This window comes from Populus trichocarpa, chromosome 1 (genome assembly GCF_000002775.5).
Source record: "Populus trichocarpa isolate Nisqually-1 chromosome 1, P.trichocarpa_v4.1, whole genome shotgun sequence".
Taxonomy (NCBI): Eukaryota; Viridiplantae; Streptophyta; class Magnoliopsida; order Malpighiales; family Salicaceae; genus Populus; species Populus trichocarpa.
The window spans coordinates 10,481,310-10,505,085 of NC_037285.2; the positions used below are offsets into that span (position 1 = coordinate 10,481,310).

General features: G+C 32.1%; 2 protein-coding genes across 2 annotated transcripts; both read left to right on the forward strand.

Moving 5' to 3' along the window:
- The first annotated feature begins 1,355 nt into the window (after positions 1-1,355).
- On the forward strand, positions 1,356-7,718 carry LOC18094039 (membrane protein of ER body 1). Its single transcript, XM_024610677.2, has 7 exons — positions 1,356-1,720; positions 4,421-4,804; positions 5,116-5,178; positions 5,369-5,659; positions 6,083-6,268; positions 6,849-6,910; positions 7,001-7,718. The coding sequence occupies exons 1-7, from the start codon at positions 1,498-1,500 to the stop codon at positions 7,466-7,468; spliced, it is 1,677 nt and encodes a 558-aa protein (XP_024466445.1). The 5' UTR covers positions 1,356-1,497; the 3' UTR covers positions 7,469-7,718.
- A 4,347-nt stretch (positions 7,719-12,065) lies between these two features.
- Positions 12,066-14,261, forward strand: LOC18094040 (coniferyl alcohol acyltransferase). Its single transcript, XM_006368191.3, has one exon. The coding sequence runs from the start codon at positions 12,198-12,200 to the stop codon at positions 13,542-13,544; it is 1,347 nt and encodes a 448-aa protein (XP_006368253.2). The 5' UTR covers positions 12,066-12,197; the 3' UTR covers positions 13,545-14,261.
- The last annotated feature ends 9,515 nt before the right edge of the window (positions 14,262-23,776 follow it).

Here is a 23,776-nt window from a genome sequence, read left to right on the forward strand (position 1 = left end):
CTATTCAAAAAAGATTAAAAACAAAAAAGCCGCTTACCCCCAAGTTATGTATTTTTTTTTCAAAGGATAAATTAATAATTTTATTTTACACAGAAAATATAAGAAGATGAATTTCTCATTAGATCATTGCATTGAGTCTTGCCCCATATTCAGTAAAAGACTAAGCAAATTTAGTTTGTTCTTTTTTTTAATTGTATTAGTTTTTGTTTTTTTCTTTTAATAAAAAAAACTGTTTAGTTGCTAAATAGTTTGTCTTTTTTGCACTACATTTTATTTTACATTTTAGTTTTGTAAAATTTTAAATATTTTTTTATATTTATTGAGACCTGCTTTTCATTTATTTTACAGGTAAAATTTTTTTATTTATTTTACATGTAAAAAAATTATTTCATAACAGTTTTAATCAAATATTTTTTTTTAATTTACTTTTTTAAAACCATAATTAAAAGTATTTTACTTAATCTTATTTTTTTAAAAAATCTAATTATAAAAATTACCATAATTCTAACCACACTCTAGCTGTAACACTGAACACAAAAAAACAAAGCTTCTGATTTCACGATGAACATGCTAATCATTCAGTATTTCTTAAAGATTTGAGCTTTATCATTAATATAGTTTAAGATATAAAAATATCAAAAACTGGTTAGTCCATTCCATGTTGAGTTTCCACCCCAGCAGCATAGGGATGATAGAATAACTGAGTATTCCAAACTGAATGCATGATGAATAAATTTATACAAAACTATGTAAAAAAAGAAAAAAAAATCATACCTGTTCTTAAACTAGCTAGCATATATGGCATGCATGATGCATCACATGACATGGTCACAAGCAAGTTGGAGATGTGCGAAGGGAGAGGGGTTTTTTTTTATTATTTAAAAGAATAATAATGATGGTGACAATAAAGATAGTATTGACGACGACGACGACTCTGAAGGTGTAATTATTATTATCAATAAAGAGTGTGCAGCTGTATATTACTGTTGTAACCGATAAAAAAAAAAAGAGAGAGAGAGAGAGAGGAGAAGACCATCATTAGGTATTAATTAGTGCTGAGTACAGATGTGATTTGCGCAGACGAACGCATAAATTAACATGTTCCCGTGAGGTTTTGTAAAAAAATCTTGTCGTGAGGACGTGCATTTATTGATTTCAAGAAGGAAAATCAAGAAGTTAGTTGGCACTGCAACACACAATCTTATAAAGATCTCTGCAAGCCTTTCATAACTAGTAGGAGTCGAAATTCTTGGAGACTTTTTTTTTAAGTCAACTAAACAAAATTTATTATCTGCAGGCTAGGTAGGTAGCTAGGTTCCAGTACCGGCTTTTGAATTTTGATGATTTGATTATACTTGTATTCATCTGTAGTGGCACACACTTCCGAGTATTATATATACATATAGGTCTTTCTTTGAGAGAGGCAGAGAGAAGGCCACTCTTCACAGAAAAAAAGAGAGGGAGAAGTCAGACAAGTTCTTGGATAAGGAAAGAGTAATGGAGGAGTCATTTCAAGAGGATGAGGTGATGGAAGTGGCTTTGCGAGGGAGGCGTCCTCGCCAAGACAGTCAGTCATCCACCACTATATCGACAACATCAACTAATGGTGACACAGACGTCCATGATCCTGTCGATTCCTCCATGACTGCAAATGGATCGGCTGAATTAATCAATCAAGAGCAAAATGGAAAACAGGAGACTTCCATTTTCGTTAACAAAGGTATGTTCTTGCGTAATATTTAAAGCTAGCTAGCTGCTTGTCAACATGCTACACAGCTTTGCTACTGTCTTCAGGAACAGTATAGTACTATACATTCATGACAACATAAATGCATGCTTTCTGTGTTTCTACTCCAGCTTGTTTATATAGCTGCTCATTCGCTTTTCACCGATTTAGTAACAGCAGGTTTAAGTTGCGTTGAAATGCTATAACACAGGAAGGAAATTAATTTTGACCGGATGCTACAACATCGATCCGATCCAGTGCACAGTTTTTATATTTTAAATATAAATGATTAATGCACTGAGTAATTTGATTTACCATAATGTTTTACATTTTTAACAAATCTATATGATCTTATTTATATATATATAAGAGCATAACAGTGGAAGCATGGAGTTTGATTAAATATATTTTCAAAACACCATTTTACTCTTCAAGAGTATTGATGAAGGCTTTCTTTCCTTTACGAGTGTGACGACCAGTTCACTTACTCATAAGAAACTCTTTGACTTGTTTTTCCTATGTGTGTTTTATAAATTTAGGTCGAAGCGAAAAAGTCTAGCAAGATTATTGCTACTGACATTTCTTGAAATGTTGATGATCATTTGATTAATAAATTACAAATTCGAATGTAGTAATCTTTCTGGTAAAACTAGGTGCCATCTCGATCCTCTAAGCTTCAAGTCGAGAGTCAATTCATCAACTTCTACTTTAGGATTTGACTTTTTTGAACTATATTTCAATTCGAAACTGATGGGTTTTTATTTTTTTAATTTATTCTACTTTATTAAATTAGTAATTTTATATTTTATATTATTATAAAAATAGTATTCTATTCAATAAAATCGGATAACAGCCAAAATACGATTAAAATGCGATGCGAAATTTGTTACCTAATTAACGGATGGAGAACTAAAAAAAATCTAAAAGAAGGATTTTATTCCAAGTAAAACATGGTTTAGGAAGGTCATCTTGAATCAATTAAAGTTCAAAACTTGGGTTATAAGTTGATGGCTTAAATTAAATTGATATCTTTTTAGGTTTTCTCTAAAAATATGAATTGAAGTTGTTTTGATTTTTTTCAAAATCAAACTAGGTCTTATCTAAACTTTGACAAGGTAGCGGATTGATCTGTTAGGTTTACCATGTTAACTCCTAATCCAATTAATATATTGAATTGAATCTGGTATTGAATCGGGTTTAATACCATTTGTTGACACCCATATAACTTTATAATACACACTTGCTATTTTATTTAAATTGTAATTGATAATCCTAATAGTATTTATGATCACTTCCCCCAATAAATTATACTAGATCATTGCTCGCACTATATTGTGAATCAAATCAATTTTTTTTTAAGTAAAAAAATATTCAGGTGTTGTTAAAATGTTTTTTAACAGAAAAAAAAATTAAACTATATTAGAATTGACTTCATGTGACCTGATTAACTTAACAGGTCTAAAGACAACCCGAACGACCAATTAAAATGTAGTTTGACTAAAAACAATCAAGATGATATTTTTTTTTTCAAAAAAAAAACATTGAAATGAAAATATATTAGATTGATTCTGATTAAATGAATTAACTTGTTAAATTCATTATTCAAATTATAAGACCTTGATAGCTCTCTAAAAAGAACTAAAAATATGAGTTAAGTCAACTCTGACTAACCTGTTAAATCTAGATCATAAGACCATGATAAACTTATAGTTTTAACAATTCATTATAGTTTTAACATTTTATTGTTCATTGTTATAAGTAAAATGACAAAGGCATTTTATTTATGTTAATTAAAATTAATTAATGAAATGACTGTGTTGGTCAACAAATTTACAGATAGAGCACACGCATATAGCATATTGAGCCATATATACATGGATGGAGATAAATTTCTTTTTCCCTGGGCAAACACATTTTTATATACAGATTAGAAGTGTTTTGTTGAGCTGACCTTTCAGTTTTTTAATTATAATTTTTTTTTCTGACTGATTATTGACACCAACAATCATAAACATGCATACATAGCAATTTTTAGAGATTAAAATCTAATGAGCGATACAAAATAAAATTGAAGACGGATTTTCGTTACCAAAACATTGCCCCACATGCATGCAGGAGCCATGGATGCATTTTTTTTATCTTTCCTTTTTGTTTTGTTGAAGAAGTTAGTTGATTTCATTTAAAGAGAAGGTTGAAACCCATAATCTACAATTACAAAGGCTATGTTTGTTTATATATAAATAATGTCGGGCTCCCAAGGCAATAATTGAATGAATCCTATGTTCGTACCTTTTGACAACGTTGTCATTGAAGAGTAAACTGACCATGGCTTCATGGGACACCCCAATGGTGACACTACATGCATTCTTCCTCTCTTAACAATTTGAAGCTGCAGAGAATTAAATAGGTCTTTCAATTATATCAGTATTGGCAATTAGAATAAGAATCAAGAGTTTAGTTATATTAAAGATTGTTAAAATTATCGATGTCGGTGCTCAAATTCCTTTGCTTATGATGGTGTCTCACCACGTTACAGTTTAGCTTCAAGTTTTTTTAGGTGAACATTAGGTGAACACAAGAATAAGTTTATGTATTCATCAAATGGATGATTGCTCATCCAATTTTAAAGCACATTTATAAATATTACACTAGTAATTGAAATGCTTTGTCTACTGCACGTCTTTATGGTTTCAGGCACTGAATCTATTGATGGGTTCCATGGATTGAAAGATGCCATTGTTGATATTGTATATTCAAAGCCTGAAAGGTTCTTCCCGGAAGTATCAAGCCTTCCTCCTTCCAAAGTGTCGCTGGAGGAACAGATCGTACCGGTCAGTTCCACCAACCAGGGGACAACAGGACATGGAGATATCAGCCACATCAAAGAAGTCGCAGAACTGTATCTTGAAAGGGTTTTTGAGAAGCCTGCTGCTCATGAATTCTACTGTCCTAACTGTAAATCTTGCATCAAGAAGGTTATAATTCGCGGTAATGAAGAGGGCAGTAGAGATGCACAACGCCCTGGGCCAGTTAAAACATTCAGATGCACATCATGCTTCAGTTTTCTCATACCAATAGGTAATGACTAATGTGTCTTCCTTTATCCTTGTTGATAACCTGCAGGTCCGCATGCCATATCCTATGCCCACAATATGGCCACTGTTTGACATTATATATTTTCGAACAATGGCTAGTGAGGATGGTGATGGTGGTGTTGATTGGATTAATTTCAATGCTTAATTTTGTATTTCATGCAATCTTATCAAAGATTTTATACCTGTCTACTCGCTTTTCTTCGTATAGTTTTCGTATGTAATGGCGTTTCCAAGTTCTATTCTTCCCAAGCTGTGATACATGCTCCAATTTTACCTTTTTTTTTCATCCAACAGGCAATTGGTTCTTCCCTAATTTGGTACCGAAAGGTGAAGAAGATACACTGCATCATGAGAAAGGTGATATACTCGATGCAATCTTTTAAAACTTTGATACCGCTTCCATTTCTTATTATTATGCAATCAGATTTTTCTTTCCTATTTTCCACGACCATGTGCTCTTGTTGTCTCCGTGATCTCTACGTGCATTTTCATTTTTTCTACCTTGTACGTGCCTCAATATGTTTCACTTAATGAGCTAATGCTGCAGACACTGTGCAAGTTCCATCACCCGATTCATCAACATACAAATCTCCATCTGGTGGAACACCACCACTTGATCAAACCAAAGCTCCATCGAGTGAAACAGTACATGATGAAGATACCAACGCCTCAGTGATGAACCGAATTCGATCACCTGTTGCGACAACGGTAAATCAAGAACAAATTTATGGAACTACTGGTCCCCAGGAAGCTGACAGGATTAATGCAGCCTCCTCAAAGCAAGGCTCTAAACCACTTGAAGTAATAATTGTTGGAGGAAGAAAAGTAGATGATGCAGGTAAGAATGTGCATGGTATCAATGGCCGCGTGAATAAAGAAATTTGTTATCAACACTGTCTCATTTGGCCATTTTAGTTGCTATTCACTTGCTTGCTGTATCACACACACACACACACACACACACACACACATATATATACTGCAGCTTTACGCAACCAGTCTAGCAGTAGTGTCAATGCCTAGTACTATTCACTATCCCGTAAAAATATTAGTATATCTGTTTTTTTTTTTCAATTTAAACCTTGAAAATATCTATTAATTTCTGATTTCATTGTTGCTATATAATTCTTTCATTAATAAATTTCATAGTAGATCTCATGCAAGTGTACAAATACTTTGAATTTACAGATCATCTCTTGAATGTAAAATATTTCAGAACAAAAAAGAAAGAGAAAATCTAATATAGCACTTGTTGCATCAGGGCCCGAAGCAGAACCTCCTTTGAGCAGGCCAGACATTGCTGATTCAACTGAGGGAACAACAGATTCTGAACTAAGAGGTGCTAAGAAATTGGAAATAGTGAAAAGCATTGTCTATGGCGGTTTAATTGAATCTATTACAAGTCTAAGTGTTGTGACATCTGCTGCTGGTGCTGAAGCTACCACATGTAAGTTTCAGAGTCATGTTTTATGTTTTTAACACCCCTCCCCAAATTTTGTTTATTGCATTTTCCTTTGCTTGTTTCCTTCTTATCTGATATTTATAAATGGATTATTATCATCATAAATTAATTACTCTCTCAATTTTTTCTATATATTTGGATATTCCACTGTTCAAATACATCAGAATTTCTATCTCTTCTTGTCTAATACACAGTAGTTTCTTCAAACTGTTATGTTCCATTTCTTTTGGCGATGATTAACATAATTGCTTGCGTACTTAAATTTGATGAGAATCACTTCTTTTCCCATGAAGAATTATTTCAGTGGTCTGAATTTATTGGTAGAGAATTATACAAAACGTATCTTAAGGTCTCACTTAACAACTTAAGCTATGGCGTTAAATTGGTTCTTTGATATGGTATTCTTATTTTATTTGATAAAAATTAAGCACAAGGTAGTGTAGGCCTGCGCAAGTTTTAAACTCAAAGAACTTTCACTTAAAGAAGTGTGTTAGAAAATTATATAAATCATATCTCGGAACTTCATCTGACAATTTACGATCATTAACTATTTTTCTGGTTACAGTGAACATTATATCTCTGTCGCTGGCAAACTTGATTGGTGGAATTTTCATTATTGCTCACAGTGTAAGTGACTTTTCGATCCAGTCCATTTGTAAATTATTGATAGATGTTATAATTTAAACTAAGATACTCCCGTAACATGTAAAAATACAGCTTTCGGACTTGAAAAGTGAGCAACCTAGAGGGGCCTCCAGTCAAACAAATGAGCAAGTTGATCGCTATCAACAACTTCTGGGACGGAGAGAAAATTTCTTACTTCACGCCACCATTGCTTTGTTATCATTTCTTGTTTTTGGTATAGTACCGCCTGCAGTGTATGGTTTCACATTCATGGAGACTGATGACAAGAATTTCAAGCTAGCAGCAGTGGCTGTAACTTCTCTTTTATGCATTACCATACTTGCTATCGGAAAGGCTTACATCCAGAATTCGCCCAAACCCTACTTGAAGACTGTGCTGCACTACTTTGTTACTGGAATTATGGCTTCAGGAGTTTCATACGTCGTAGGGGACCTTGCCAAAAAGTTATTTGAAAAGCTTGCCTGGTTCGAGCCAGGAGAAGCTGTCCCTGTGCGTCTTGCTGAGATGAGTTCAGGGAGACTGGCATGGGCATCTTATTGATGTCAGGATTGATCACAAAAAAATTCTGTTTGAGGATTTGCTTGGAATAAATGCTGTCAAGCTGATTGTTTGCTTCTAAGAGTCAAAAACAAAGGTTGGAATTTTCATTTGGCAGCTCTATTGTTGCCATGCATGTTTATTTAGCACTGTTGGTCTCCATATTTGTTGTTACATTTTGAGGGTTAAACACTTTTGAACGATTGCTGCGCCTCTTTCTTTGATGATTTAATGAGACTTTGATTATGTTTTATCACAGTCTTGCTATTTAGGAATAAACAGAATCAGAGACATGAAAAATCAAGAGGCAGAGGATTTATAAGACAGTAAAAATATAAAGCAAGACATTACCTCAACAAGGATTTATTGAAATTTGAATAAATAACATAGTTCAAAATGCTTCTGTCAACGAAATTTAAACTCAAAAAATCAAACTGGGATTTCTAAATTCGAAACATCAGAAAATTATTTCATAACAAGTAACAATTCCTTCAACCTCTGACTCCTTTCTGCTTCCCACTTCTTCTCTTAGAGCATAGTGGCGGGTACTAAAATGATTCGCCTGTCGAAAATACTTCCAAGTTTTGAGCGTTTCGATTGAACGAGGCAGATCTCACATATCTATCCTTGAACGAAACAAGACTCTTCTTATAAACATTATAAATTCCTTCGCACGAACTAAACCTCCGAAAGTCAAGACCCCTTATTTCTTGAGTACTAAGCTCACATAAGTTTAGTTTGCCATACTCGGGCTAAACTGACCTTATTCCTCTTCCAACGATCTCCACTCACATTCTGAACTCCAGGAAGAGGCCCCATGGTGAGTTTTTTTCGTCCAACACCGTTCATTCAATGTCCATATATCAAGAAACTTCTCAATCTCGTGAACATTAAACAAAGCAATGGAGTCATCATATAATACAAGTCTACCAGAAGCTGGGTCGCAATAATCTGGTGCTTTATCTCTTGGAACACCATTATCCAGGTCAAATGCAAGGAGCGCTTCAAAATTCCCGAACTTTGTATGCGATCCTGCCCATTAAAAAACTCCATTCACCCAAGTGTAATATGTACTGTTCTGCAAGCAATGATCATGCGCCAAATGTCCACAATATCTCCATGAATTAGTCCTTAAGGAATACACAACAATTAAGGAAGGAAAGTATCGGGTATCACTTGCTTCATCGCCGTAATACTGAATAACAACATCCTTGTGATCTTAGCTACTGGATCTGATCTGTAACCAAAAATAAGAAAAAAAAAATTTATAAAATATTGGAGGATGGAAAAAAATCTTAAAAAAAAAACTCGAGTTAATTTTTTAAACTCGTAAATCGTTAAATTCTAAAAATGAATTTAACCAAGAAGCTAAATACTTAATCAATTAAAATATTAAAGATAAAATAGTTAAAAAATCAATCTAAAAAAAATCACAAAGTAGAAAAATAACAATAAAAAAAAAATTAGATTTGATAGGAAAAAAAACTGCAAGAAAGATGAAAATATATTTTTTTATATTTAAAAACTTCAAATATACATATTTTGTAATTTTAACAATAAATTTGTATGATGAGATTGGTGTTTTTTTTTAACCGGTGTGGTGGTCGAATTCCTATTGCCATTGCCGGGAATATATATGTTGCTATTTTTTCTGTTTTTTTTTTAAAAAAAAATTGAAGGACAAAATAATATAATTGACTTTGAAGATCAATTCAGGAAATAAATTTATGCTACAAGACACATATAGGACGAAAAATCTTGACCGTTGACAATATTTTGTTCACGGGTTGAGTATAGAGAGGCAAAGGTAGCATAACGCAGGCATTGCAGAATTTTCATGAGAGAGTATATTTGTTTTTGTATTTTAAAAGTATTTTTTAAAAAATTAAAAATTATTTTTTTAAAAAAAAAATTAATATATTTTTTATAATTTTAAATTATTTTGATATGTTAATTTAAAAATAATTTTTAAAAAATAATAATAAAATATTATTTTAATATATTTTTAAATATAAAATACTTTGAAACACTTCCAGAGATGCCCAAAACAAAGCATTGAATGTTGTAAAGTAGATTTCATTGGGATCAATGCACTGTTTATGAATTATTACATGTCCTTAATGTAATGTAATTTTATTAAAACCCAAGTGCAAGACAATTTCAAAGATGCACAGAAGCAAATTATTGCTTTTTTTTTATCATATAATTAGCCAAACGTAGCAAAAATGAAGGCTTCCGACGGGGGAGGTGATACCGGCATCATCAACCACACTCTCGCCAATCCGTTATTTTTTAAAATGCTCAGAATATCCTAAGAAGAAGTTTAACTTGAACAGACGCCTTCTGAAGTTTTCACATATAAATTAATCTTTTCATTGTTTGCGAAACTGAGTCAATGTGTGAGCCGAGCTTCATGTTTAGACCTGTGTATGAACTTGAGTATTTTTGAGAAAAGAAAAGAAATCTTTCATGGAATGAGAAATTCTTTAATATTTAAGTTAATAAATATACGAGAAAAGTAATATAAGATGAAAATGAGAGTAAGTATAATGTAGAAGAAATGGTGAGTCTAGTAATGTAAGAGAAAGTCTTGCACAAAATTACAAAATTGACGGAAAATATCAGAAATGTTGAGTAGAAACTTGTGACATAGGAAGCTTTTTTCGATAGATCTTAATTGATTATATTGACTCACCTCAAACATGACGACAAGTGTTATGATTAATGAATGAAAATGTTAATACTCACTGTTGGTTAGTGTCTAACATTAATTATTATTAGTTGAAAAATTGGTAAGAGTTCTTGATACATTTGGCAAGAAATAATCATTGGCAAGAAAATGAAGCGTTTACTTTGCATAAAACATTGTGCGAATTTGCACTATAATTATTGAAGAAAAATCTCAGGTGTACAGAGGCAATAAAGGAAATATATAGGAATGATCATGGAGGATGACAGGGAGAGGTTTGACTATATGAGTTAGTGAGTTTTTGATGACAAGTAAAAGTGAGAGGGAATCAGGTAAAGATGGAGGTGGTGGAGATGTTTAGCATGCGTGAGGTTGTGATACTTGGTAATGGGTGGTGACAGGCGTGGTTCCCTTACAGTAAATTGATTTCCTCCAGGTCAAATACATGGAAATATTGAAAAGAAAATACCAGCTGACAGGCACGGGGATGACTGTGATTTCCAGAACACTAATTTGAAGGCAAATTTTGCATTTATCAGGGTGATATTGTGCTGATTAATCATGGGGATTGAGCACGAGTCGAGTCGAGTCGATCTGAACAAGCTAGAAAGGGAAATGTTGTGGCGATTAGCATTAAGTTTTGCCTCCAATAACTCACAAGTTGCTGATGTGCCTACACTCCTGCCAACCCTCAAAAGTAATGCCTTGCAGTGACATGCACTTCCGACGGTGCATATGCAGTCAGTGCGTTTATGCTCCCTGGTGATTTTCCCAAGTAATAGGAACAAAGTCAGTGTTGCTATCATAACTTGTCAAAAAGGCTATAATTCCATGGCCACTTTTAGCCCAAACCTCTAGTGATAGTGGCTCTTTACCTTAAAAGTACACTCTCCTATTAGCTCCCCCCCCCCCCCCCCCCTCTTATTAAGCAATTTCTTGCACTAGATAGGCGGGCTCCATACGAACCGTGAATAATTGTTGGTGCTATAATAAGAGATAAAAAGGCGAGAATGGCAATCCTCCACTTACATAGGCTACTACTTGCATGTGTGGGTACTCAGATGGTGTTTGTTCGTGCAATTAACCAAGTGATGAGATTGCTGATCCTCGATATTTTAAATTAGAATTTATAATGTGATTCTTTTTAACATAATTTTATATTGTTTTTTTTTCTGCATCAATACCTTAATTCATAATGCACGAAATCATGGAATGTGTACCTATGTGATTTTGCTAAGAGATTTAAGGAGTTGTTTGAGAATGTGTTCGAAACGGTATTTTAAAAGAAAAATTGAATTTTTTTAATTTAATATTATTTTTAATAATTTTGAATAGTTTTGTTGTGCTGATATAAAAATAATTTTAAAAAATATTATTTTGATGCATTTTTAGTAAAATATATTTTAAAAAGCAACCGTTATCAAACATCCTATTAACCACTAGTACTGGTGATGATAATTTGCCCAATTTAATTTCACCATTAATTTCATCCCAAATGATTTTGCCTGCCGAATTTGCTCACCACTTGCTTAGTATTAATGAAATTTGATTAAAGTAGATACTTGGTACGTAGTGGCTGGCACAAACAATCTGGGATCCATCATTTTGCTTAATTATTCTCTGTTTTGTGTTTTTTTTTTTAATGACATTGTTTTTTTCTAGGAAAATATTTGTGCCTAAACTATTCCCCAATTAATCACCAAATAAATTGGGGATTTAATATATACCTGTCAACATTTAATCCATTAAAACCAATGAATCCTTACAAAGTGTCCCAAATTCAAGTTCCAACCTTTGTCAATTAATATATATTGGAACAAAAAGAAAAAAAAAACACTGGAAGCACATCTACTTGTCTTCTCAGGTTACTATATAAAACTCCCAACTGTTTTCTATCTGATCAGTATCCAAATTCTGCCTATATATATAAGTGTGTTTTGCTTGTAACCTGCAAGTCAAGTAACTATCAAAGCTACCACTAAGAGGGGTGAAAAATCTACTGAAAATATTTTTCACTGAGTAGGCTTAGAGTTTCTAGTTTTAATGGAAGAAGTTCCGGAGCATGGAAAGTTTGCGGTGATCTTCACAGAAAAAAGTGTTGTCAAAGCCGCGAATCCCTTGCCAAAGCCACAAAGACTCACTCTATCAAATCTTGACCTACTTTCTGGCCGATTTCCTGTCACATACTTCTATTTCTACCATAATCCTGAAAAGGTTTGTTTTTCCTCCATCATGGAGTCCCTAAAGAGTTCCCTCGCTGAGACTCTTAGTTACTACTACCCATTTGCTGGTCAAATAGTACAAAATCCAAATACTAATGAGCCTGAGATTATATGTGACGATAATGGTGCTTTGGTTGTAGAAGGTCATGCCAACATTTCTTTGAAGAAACTAGACTTCTACAACCTTGATCAATTTTTGCAAGGGAAACTCGTTTCTCTCAACACTGAGTTTCCTTTACAAGTTCAAGTCACCCGTTACACATGTGGAGGCATCTCAATAACATTCACCTTTGATCATGCACTCGGCGATGCAAGTGCCTTTGGTAAATTCTTGGTTTCATGGTCAGAAATCGCTCAAAGAAAGCCAATATCTTGCATGCCAGATCACAGGAGAAACCTTCTAGCACGCTGTCCTCCAACTTGTCATCCTTCTTTGGATCAAACTTTCGTAAAGTGCACCATAGAAGAAATAATAAACATGCCCACAACCCAGATCTTGCTCAAGCGCCTATATCATATTGATGTCTCCAGCATCAATAGGCTGCAGCAACTTGCTTGTGCCAGCGGTAATAAGAGAACTAAAATTGAGGCCTTCTCAGCCTATGTATGGAAGATAATGGTTACAGCCATTGATGAAAGGCATCAAAAGTGCAAGATGGGATGGTTAGTCGATGGACGTGGTAGAGTTCATGGAGCTCAGAATTTAATGTCAAATTACATAGGGAATGTATTATCCGTTGCTGTTGCAGAAGCAACCATTGCAGAACTGAAGCAGGGGTCTATATCAGATATTGCTAGCAATGTTCATGATTCCATATCAAAGGTGACTAATGAGGCACATTTCTTGGATTTGATAGATTGGATCGAGTGTCATAGACCTGGTCTGATGCTATCTAGCATTGTATTAGGCCGAGGAGGTCCGGCCCTTGTTTTGTCATCAGGGAGGAGGTTTCCAGTTGCTGAATTGGACTTCGGATTCGGTGGTCCAGTGTTGGGCACGGTTTGTACAACGGTAGAAAAAATTGGAGTTGGCTACATGAACCAAAGGCCAAGCGCTAGAAACGACGGCTCATGGACTGTTTCAGCTATCCTGTGGCCAGAACTAGCTGCTGCCTTGGAGTCGGACTCGATTTTTCAACCTATGTCAGCTAGTCTTCTTCGACTATGATGTTATTCAATGCATCTCTAGGCGCTTGTTGGATTACTCTATGCGTGGTGTTTGGCATTGTTTCAAGCACTAAACCCTGCTCTCGCCTAGAAATTAAGGGGAGGCTACCATTGAACTAGCTGCCATGTTGCGCAGTATAGAGACCTTTCTATGCATAGAAAATCTTACTTCAATTATTGAGAAAATGGGCTAAAACAGAAGGACATGGGCCCACTTATATAACATCACTGTGAATAAAAAAGCATCAGGAAGCAAACAATGAATCCCACTTGTATATAATTGGTGCTTTTCAGGCAGGATAAAATAAGTGAGATTATGTGTGAACCACTACATGGACCAAGTTGCCTTCCCAAATCCGAATATCATAGCAAGAATACAATATATCTTGAAGAGTTTCAGAAACAGAACCTTGGAGCTAAAAATGCTGTCGAGGGCAAGACATGAAAGAAAGCATCCATGATAAACGGATAGTATTGTTTCAGTCTCTCGCGAAGCTTTAACACCTCTCTTGTCTGCACAAAAATCACGCAATCAATCTTAGATAGGTATCGAGAATAATCAAATGTCTTCGAAGGATCAATAGAATTCATCAGGTTTCTTTTTTAAAGAAGAAGTTAATGAAATTTGATGATGTGTTAAAATCTAAGATATATAACTAAAATGTTATTTAGTGTTTGAAATGATGGTTAATCAATATATTTAAGTGTTTGGATTTTTTATTCTTAATCTAAGAAACTCCATAGTTATACTTATAGTTTAAATACTTGCAAAAACAGTTTCAATCGGGGGTTTAAAAACTCTCCGATAATAAAGTCGGTATATTTATTATATTGTTACTTGCATCGTATGTTTGTAATCTCAATTGCTTCTCTAATTTAGTGTTGCATGTATTTGTGCAAAGTTTTATAATTTACAATTATATTATGAACCTGATATTTTTTGAGCTATTTAAGAGTAATTAAAACTATTGCAAGCCCAGATGACTAACGTTTCTAATAGAATAGAACTCTCGAAAATAAAACATTATAATGTTGGTAAGAATTAAAACAATAATCATTATAGATATGTTATTTTGAATACATAAGTTTTTTTTAATAGAGATAGTGAGATTTAATGAATTATAGTTTATGAATAAATAACTTGCTTAAGACTATATTTGGATAACTAGAGGGAGATTGTATTAACTTAATCCTAATTTTTTTTGAGTATTATTAGAGCTACCTAAAGCTATATTTAATAGGGTTGAGTTCTTTCGAGCTCGAGAAAATTGGCCGGGATACTAGATTCGAAACATGAATCATATACACTATGAACTAGGCAACAAATGATAGCCTAACTCATCACTCTTTAACTAAGATAGCGGGCTTGGGCTTACGTGATTGGGCTTCATCTGATTTAATTATTGGATTTCATGTTATTTTATTTTAATGGGCCTTTTGTCTAACTATGGTTGTATTATGTTTTACTATTTATAAGTGTTTCTTTTACATTATAAACAACTTATTTATGAATTAAAGAAAAATTGCAGAGTTGTAATTCTCCTCTCATTCCCTATTCTCTCTTCCCCTCTTCCTCTGCCCAGCTTCTTCTTCTTCTTCCGTCTGTCTTCCCTAGCTTCTCTTTCTTATTTCTTCTCCTTTTCTTTTCCCTTTATCCTCTTCTTCTCAAGTCTCTTTTTGTCCCGCTTCACACAACCAATTAATAATCAAAGCAAACAAGCCTTGGTTTATTGGTAAACCTATTGGTATCATCTCCTCTAAAACACTCTCAGCATATCCCATTTTATCATTCTTGCAAAAACTTTGCATAAGCGAATTCAAAGCAACTACTGAATTGGGGAATATCCCCTTCAAACTTACAAGTCTCAGATACAAAATGAAAAAAAGAAAAAAAAATTAAAGCTGTTTTTGGATTCACATTTGATTTAACAACTATCAAACTCTTGAGGAGACAAATGGAGCACTAACTCTTTACATTTAGCACAATCCAAAGATGGGTTAGAAAGAATAGCAGATAACTTAATGAGTAAAATCTGATTTAAAGTTGTGGATTTGTCTGTGGCTGCAATACTGGATGTGGAGGAGAAGGAGGGTCTCGTTGGTGCATTTGGTGCTGTTTTTTAAGCGTGGCTGCGACACAAGTTAAAAGGCGTTTAATTGGTGTGTAAATAAAGATAGTGTTGGTAATTGTTAGCTTTCTCATATCCATCAAAGATCGCATTCACAGAGCAAACAGACGAAACTTTTTTGTGGGGGTTAGCTGAACGTGTGTGATTGTGTGTTGGCAAGAGCTTAAGAATGGTGGACAAGAAGAGGCTATGATGTTCTTTTCGGTGAAGTTTAAGAGAGGATGTGGAAGAGAAAGAGACAGGACAGTTCATGTATATATAAACGAGCGTTTGGTGTTTAATGTTTCAGGAGAATTTGATTGACTGTAATGGTGACCCAAGCGACGCCGCCAGCCAGGGAAGCTGAAGGGCTGACTAGAGAGGAAGAGGGGGCGGAGGAGAGAGATGGGGTTTCTTGGGCTGGGGATTTGGGCAATTGGCCTGAAGAGAATTGGAATACCAATTGGGCTTGTAGAATACCAAGATCTGTATTGGGTTATTCTCAGATTGATGTGGACTGGTTTTGGAGTTTGATTACAAGGTTTTTGGCAAATCTAACATTTGATTTTTATAATAAATATGGAGGGATGCATGCATCAAAACCTATGTTTATGATATTTTATAGCAGATTCCATTGGTGCTTTTTTTTATTCTAATGTTTAAACTATTTTTAGATTAGCTTTCATTTAATGAATAAAAAAAAGAAGATTTTAAATAGGTCATATGTGCTTAAATAGATGTAATCACAAGATCTTTCTTTCAATAGGTCACTCCTTAAAAATTAATTTGTACATGATAATATGGATAACAAATTAATTAATTTACCATCTAAACTAAGCTTCAATTATAAACTTTCTTTCTTCTTTTTAGGATCCGGTTAAAAATAGCATTGTGGAAATTCATTTTAAAAGGGGTTTAGGTAGTGTTTGATATTATGATAGAAGCTGAAGTGTTTTTTATTTAATAATATGCCAAAATAATATTTTTTTTATTTTTTAAAATTTATTTTTAATATCAGCATATTAATATAATTTAAAAATATCTAAAAAAACATGATGAAACTGCATAAACAAACATTGTCTTCATATACAATCAAGAAAGTTAGCTAAGTTTATATATATAAAAAGAGAGGGGTATCTATTTTAGCGTGTCGCTACGGGGTAGAAAAAATGTTAAATACAATGGATTATATACAAAAATAAAAATAAATAACTCTTTTGTTTCAATCTCTTAGGTTAGTGCTCAAGGTTTTGATGATATTTGAGAGTCTGGTAATAATTATTTTTTAAAATGTATTTTGTTTGAAAATATATTAAAATAATATTTTTTTATATTTTAAAAATTATTTTTGACGTGAACTCATCAAAATAATTTAAAAATATAAAAAAATAATTTAAAATATAAAAAAATAATTTTAAAATATAAAAACAAACAAAAACAAGCTACTCAACGACGAGGAAGAGAGTCAAATAAGGAATCGAGGGTATAATAAAAATTACATGCTTGATCAATTGTTACATCATAGATTCTTCTAGCTGATGACAGCAACTAACAGGTCCTCAGCTTTTTGTCACTTTCTCTCTAGTTGATTTATACGTGTCCTGTGTGTGATCAACATGGACCACGGTATGGTAAGTGTCAATTGCCAAAACATTAATATTTTTCTTAATAATATAAATAAAAATTATCGTAGTAACTGTTTTTATATACTAAAATCAAGATTTTTTTCCTGCTCGTATCTTAAAATAATTGTTAATATTTATATCCATGTATTTATAAACAAAAATAAAACTATTTCTTGCAATACCTATGGAAGAGATACCTCGTGCTGTCAATTTCACCTTAATATTATTTTATAATTTTAATGTGTTAATATGCTAATATAAAAGATAAAAATATATTATTTTAATATATTTTTAATTAAAATATACTCTTTGAAAAAAAAATTATGCAATAATATACAAAAATTCATTTGATATTGTGGAAACAATTACTTTTTAAAATAATTTTTACTTAGAAATACCTTGAAATAATATTTTTTTACTTTAAAAAATAACATATTAAATTATTTAAAAATATTAAAATAATTAATTTTAAAAAACAATTAAATTCTTACAAAGAGAATTTCCAGCAGAAAAAACAAACCGGGGCCACCACTGAAAAGAGAGGAGCTTTCAATAAAAGCAGTGGACGCCGGTAGCTGGGAGGAGATACATCGTTTACAGTCACATCACCGAGATGCGATGCGGTGGATTTGCCACGCCATTCATCTCCTTCAACTTCAAGAATCAACCAGAGAGTCGAAGGCGAAATGTCACTTTGTTAATAAATTCATCAAACGACGGGCCAAAAACAATAAAATGCATGAAGCCAGTGTCTTGTACGAGATACACGCAGAGGCTCCCTTCACGAGCTCTGGGTATTGATGCTCTCTATATTCTCTGAAAACTGCGTGCAGCTGGTGTCAAGCTAACGTCTTTTTATATCCTGGTAAAATATTGGGCATCAAAACAAAAACAAAAACTAGATATTTTCACTCTCATTTTCCTCCTTTTTTTTTATTATTATAACTAAAAAAAAAAAAAACTAGATATTTTCACTCTCATTTTCCTCCTTTTTTTTATTATTATAACTAAAAAAAAAAAAAACTGCAGTAATTGGATCTTCAGCCTTGATTCATTGAAGAAACCACCCTGGTAAATTTGCTCACGCTATTAACCACTACAGATATAAGAGCATAACTATCCCCAGGAGGAATGATTGTGTGTATGCCTTTCAATCAATTTCCTTTCACATAAAATGATTGCTCGAATTGATATTCCAATCTATACTTTTATAGAATCTTTGCATACGAAGACGCAGCTTGCAGTAATTATAATCTTCATGTTATCATCATTATTAAAATCATTGCATTGTAGTTGGAGAGTGTTGTGATGGATGAGCTTGGATATTTAGTTTGGAGGCAAAATTAAGACTTGTTTTTATGATAAACCCATGTATATAAATTCTAATATTTATTTCACTACAAGAATATTGAAAAATATTAATAGAATATTTCATTTGTGTTTAGACATAATATTTTATCGGGAATTTCATTGCCAAAAGAATTGTCAAAGCAAAAACATCATCGGAAAGTATCTTGCCGGGGTTTTTGTTTCATTGGCATTTTTTGTCGACGATAAAATTGCCAACAAAATAAGCAACAGAATATTCAACCTAAAAATCAGATTTTACCGTCCATATTCCATCGAAAACTCCATCGGCACCTAAATAGCAGACAAAATATTCTATTGCCGATTCTATCATAAAGTCCTAAACATTCTATAAGTTTTGTCAAAATTTCTAGAATGGGTTCCAAGATTCTAGAGGGATAGCCAATAAAAATGCCGAAGAAATAGCTTTTCCATCATTGATTCCATTGGTGTTTTCTCTATATTTGTTTTTGGTTTAGTTTATAATTTTCAAGCTAACAATTCTCACACTAAGCACAACAACAATAATAAGCATCTTCAAACTAATAATTTATCACAATAAACTCATAATCACAACAACAACAACAATAATAAGCATCTTCAAACTAATAATTTATCACAATAAACTCATAATCACAACAACAACAAAAAATATATCCAACAAGTATAAATATAATGCATTACAAAGCACTACCAATATCTTACATCTCTCTATTTTTATTACACAATGAAAGATCATATATAAATCAATCAAACACCTTTTAATCGGAATCCTCCTCTCCATTGTCATCATCGTCATGTCCAACATCATCTTCTTTGTTGAATCCATAGTCGATCTCATCATCTTCATCTACTTTTCTATGTGCATTGTTACTAAATATTATATTTAACTCATCAACATTAACCTCAACATAAGTATTTTCAATAACATGAAAATCTGGATTTTCAAACTCGATAGATGGAGCAACTCGTCCATTTAAAAGCTATTGTCTCTCCTAATTACTTCATCGTTACCATCTTCAACTACTTGAACATGACTCCTAGGTTTTGTCTTGACAACAGATAACTAATCAACTATATTATGATCATTTCTAAAGAAAAAGGTGTATGTATAATAAAATTGTTGGCATTATTTAGCAAAAACAAAAATAATATTGATATTGCATAATATACCTTTTTTATTTATTTCGATCAAATCATGGTAAGACTCAACTCTAATTCCTCTATAGATATCATACCAATAGCATTTGAATAAAAAAAAACATTGTATCTTGCACTTATGATATTGCAACTCTATAACCTCATCCAACTTGCTATAATAATCAACTTCAAACTAATTGGAAGTTAAATCATTTACACAAGCCCCAATATTATAAGTCTTTCTAACCTTACCATATTGTTTTGTATGAAAGAAATATTCATTAATAAAATACTCATTGTAACATTGAACTTTTTTTTTAAGACTAAAAGATAAAAATCTCATTCTACCAACATTAGCTCCCATAGTAGACATGTGGTTATTGTTAACAACCATTAATAGTCGGAGAAAAAGCATAACTAATTCTACACTTAGGAGTTGCCAATTATTAAACACTTATATCTATTTTAAACAATGTAAAAAATTATTCATCTTATAATTAAAAATCTTAAGCTTCATTAGCATTTGGATTAGGAAATCTGAGCTTCATTAACATTCTAACGTAGTTTTGTAAAGAACATAGGCTTCAATATGTGCAAATTAATTTAAGTATTTCTCGATGAATTTTTTATTAAGTAGAAGCATTGTCACAATATCTTTATGGTGAATCTTTTTATTTTTACATTTCACGCATGGACATCTAATTTCATCTTCACTAATATTCTATAGATTAAATGGAATAAAATTAATAAAACCCTCAACCTTATCAAAATAATCTTGCCTATACAATCCATCATTTGACTCTCGATATCTCTAAGAACAATCGTCCATTATTTATGAAACCTATATAAAATATTGATAATAATATTTTTTTTAGATTAACAAAGATTATCACCTTAAAAGTAAATAAATAATATTTATTTATATTGTAACTATCAATAAGAAATTCAATTATTTATTAAAAATAAATTCATAATCCAATAACCACCAAACATTTCATACGTCGAAACATACATACTAAACCCTAATTGTCAACTAAACCATAAAATTGATAAAAATAAATAAAAGCAATTGGTACCCAACTAACAACCCAACATTTATTCAAATAAAGAATAAATAACATCAAGTAATAACATAATTGTTATCAATTACATATTAAGTTAATTTTCTCTAAATCTTCAGCAAAACCTATAATTGACTGAAATTAATTGGGACCCATTAATTTGAGGAAATTGGGGTTTAAATTTAATTGAATTGAAAAGGAAAAAGAAGAAGAGATGGGGGAAGAAAGAACTTTCAGGATTTACTTTCTTTTAAAATCACCGATGAAAATTCCATCAGCAATTTGACATGTCAAAAATTCTAACGGAATTGCCAACATAATTTTTTTAATCTTTTTTTATTCTATCACTATTTTCGTTGAAAATTACTAATATAAGTTTTTTTTTTTGCAATTTTCATCGGTAAACAACGATGAAATATTTTTCATTGGCAATTCTTTTATTTATTTTCTAATTTTTTGATAGTGTTGTTGGAATATATTTAACAATAAATTAGGTTCTAGTAAATTTAAAGTTACAAAATTATATACTAATTATTATTCTAGATGTTCATTTTATAGTAACTAATAAGAGTTTTATATGAATTAAAAGTGCAAATGAACTATTTATAAAATTGTTGATCAATTTGAGTCCCACCGGTATTTTTATGTTTATTGATCAATGGATCTTTAATCAATATATTACATACTACTTATTTTTTCTTTCAATTAAAAGAAATAATTAGAAACTTAATCTCGAGTGGAGTTTAAACAACAACCTCATAAATCAAGCAGAATGTGAAAGTCTTAACTTGGTTTAACAGGTTAAGAATTGAGAAGGTAATCCTAATGTATATACAAATTATATAAAAAAGAAAGGAAATAATGACAAATGAAAGAAAGTTGTGAAAGAAAGCTATAAATTGCCATAAATAAAAGAAAGTGACAAATTATAGAAAGCTCGTAAAGATATATATATATATATATATGGGGTTGGCTATCATTTCCATCTGCTAAATGACTTATTTATAATGTTACGAAGATTGAGTTTCACATAATTATAAATTATATCTTATACAAATTGTTTATGGTAGATAAGGATTTTATAATAAGAATCCCAATATGATTTATGCTTCTTATTAGCTTGTATCCTCTTAAAAATTATATGTGTTAAAACTTCTAATTATACTATGACACTCATCAATGTTAACTGCTAATTATTATGCAATAACTTGAATCCTTATCTTCTTGGTTAATGATGAATCCCAATTATTTTCACTAGTCGATAGTCGGTTTCATATTTTTTTATTGATTTATAAAATGAACAGATATTTCTCTTAATCATATAAAACATAATAGATTATTTTATTATATAAACAATATTGTCCATATTATCTTTATACAATGAACATGTATTTTTATAAATCAACTAAATTCAGTGACGAGGATGACATATTTTTTACTTTTAGCTAAATAACCCTTAAAACAAGACTAGATATATTTATATTTTTGATAAAAGGACATGCCTTCATAAATAGTCATTACTAGTTGATTAAAGTTTGGTCAAACTAGTTGTGATTGTTAGGCTTTTAAAAAGAATAAACATGATCGAGGTTGTTCTAGAAATGTATCAACTGGAAGTTGGTAGAGGCAATGACATTCAAAAAAAGGTGACAGCATTATGGACTATAATAAGATGACACTATGATTCTATCCCGATGTAGTTCTTTATTAATGTGGCGAATTTATATTTTTTGGAGTGGTGGAAAGGACATAGTTTAGGTATTAAAATAAACTTTGGGGGGGGGGGGGGGGGGGGGGGCATGCATGGCTACTTCCCGCCTTGAGGTAGCTCCGCCCCTCGTTGGTGTTCCCAGATCACGAGGACTTGAATCTAAGATCACCAGATGGAGCAAATACAATCTCAGTTGTTTGAGCCAGCAGTTTCTTGCTGAAATAGAAAAGGGAAATGTTGTCTCTAAAAGGAAGGAAACAAACAAGCATGGATCATGCATGACAACTATTTAGGGAATCAAAAGCTATGTTTTCGATCAATTGCATGTAATTCCAACAGTTTGTTGAATGATTAGGGTGGTACGTGAATTAACAATTAGCCGGGCACATGTATTCACAAAACAGCACTTGATGATGATCTCTGTTTTAGCACATGGGTTCAGGTACCTCACGATTAGCAGCTACACATGCTTAAGCTCATTAATCATCGTTTCATTTTCCCCTAGATTCATCATTGTACTATGGATTAGATCATTATAATAACTATTTTTTTTCATAAATAAAATTATTTAATTAGCTACCAAGAGCAATTTAATTTTTTAACATTCTATATACATAGTAAAATAACATGAATAATTTTAAAAACAAAAATTTTAAAACTAGGGTCCAAGTGTGCCGGTAAACAAGAGGTGTATGTATTTTTTGGATATTGCATGCAGCATCTCTTAACGATGAAACATCATATTTTATAATGATATTAGAAGCATCATGTAGTTTTTTATTTGATTACTATTTATTTTGTATTTTAATTTTTTATTATTAGGAAATTTTTAATCACAAGTTCAGCTTTTTCTCAAAATGTCAACTTCTTTTACATTAAAAAAAGAAAAAATTCAACCCAGCTATCCCACGGGGTCACGTCTCTAGCGTTCATCTAATACTACCAACGCATCGGGGGCGAAAACGACCAAAAGAAACTCGAGGCCTTTTTTCGATCGATATTAAATGCATGGACAGCACAGCCTTGCGTCAATTCATAAAATGTACCTCTCTCTCTCTCTCTCTCTCTCTCTCTCTCTCTCTCTCTCTATATATATATATATATATTAGATGAAATAGATGGCCTAAAAATAACAGCAATAAAAATCCTTTTTTTTTTGGTTTTTGGGTAAAAGGAATGGATGGTAAATAGGCAATCAGAAACTTCACCGCCTCGCAAGAGGGTAAAGTGCTAGCTCCCAT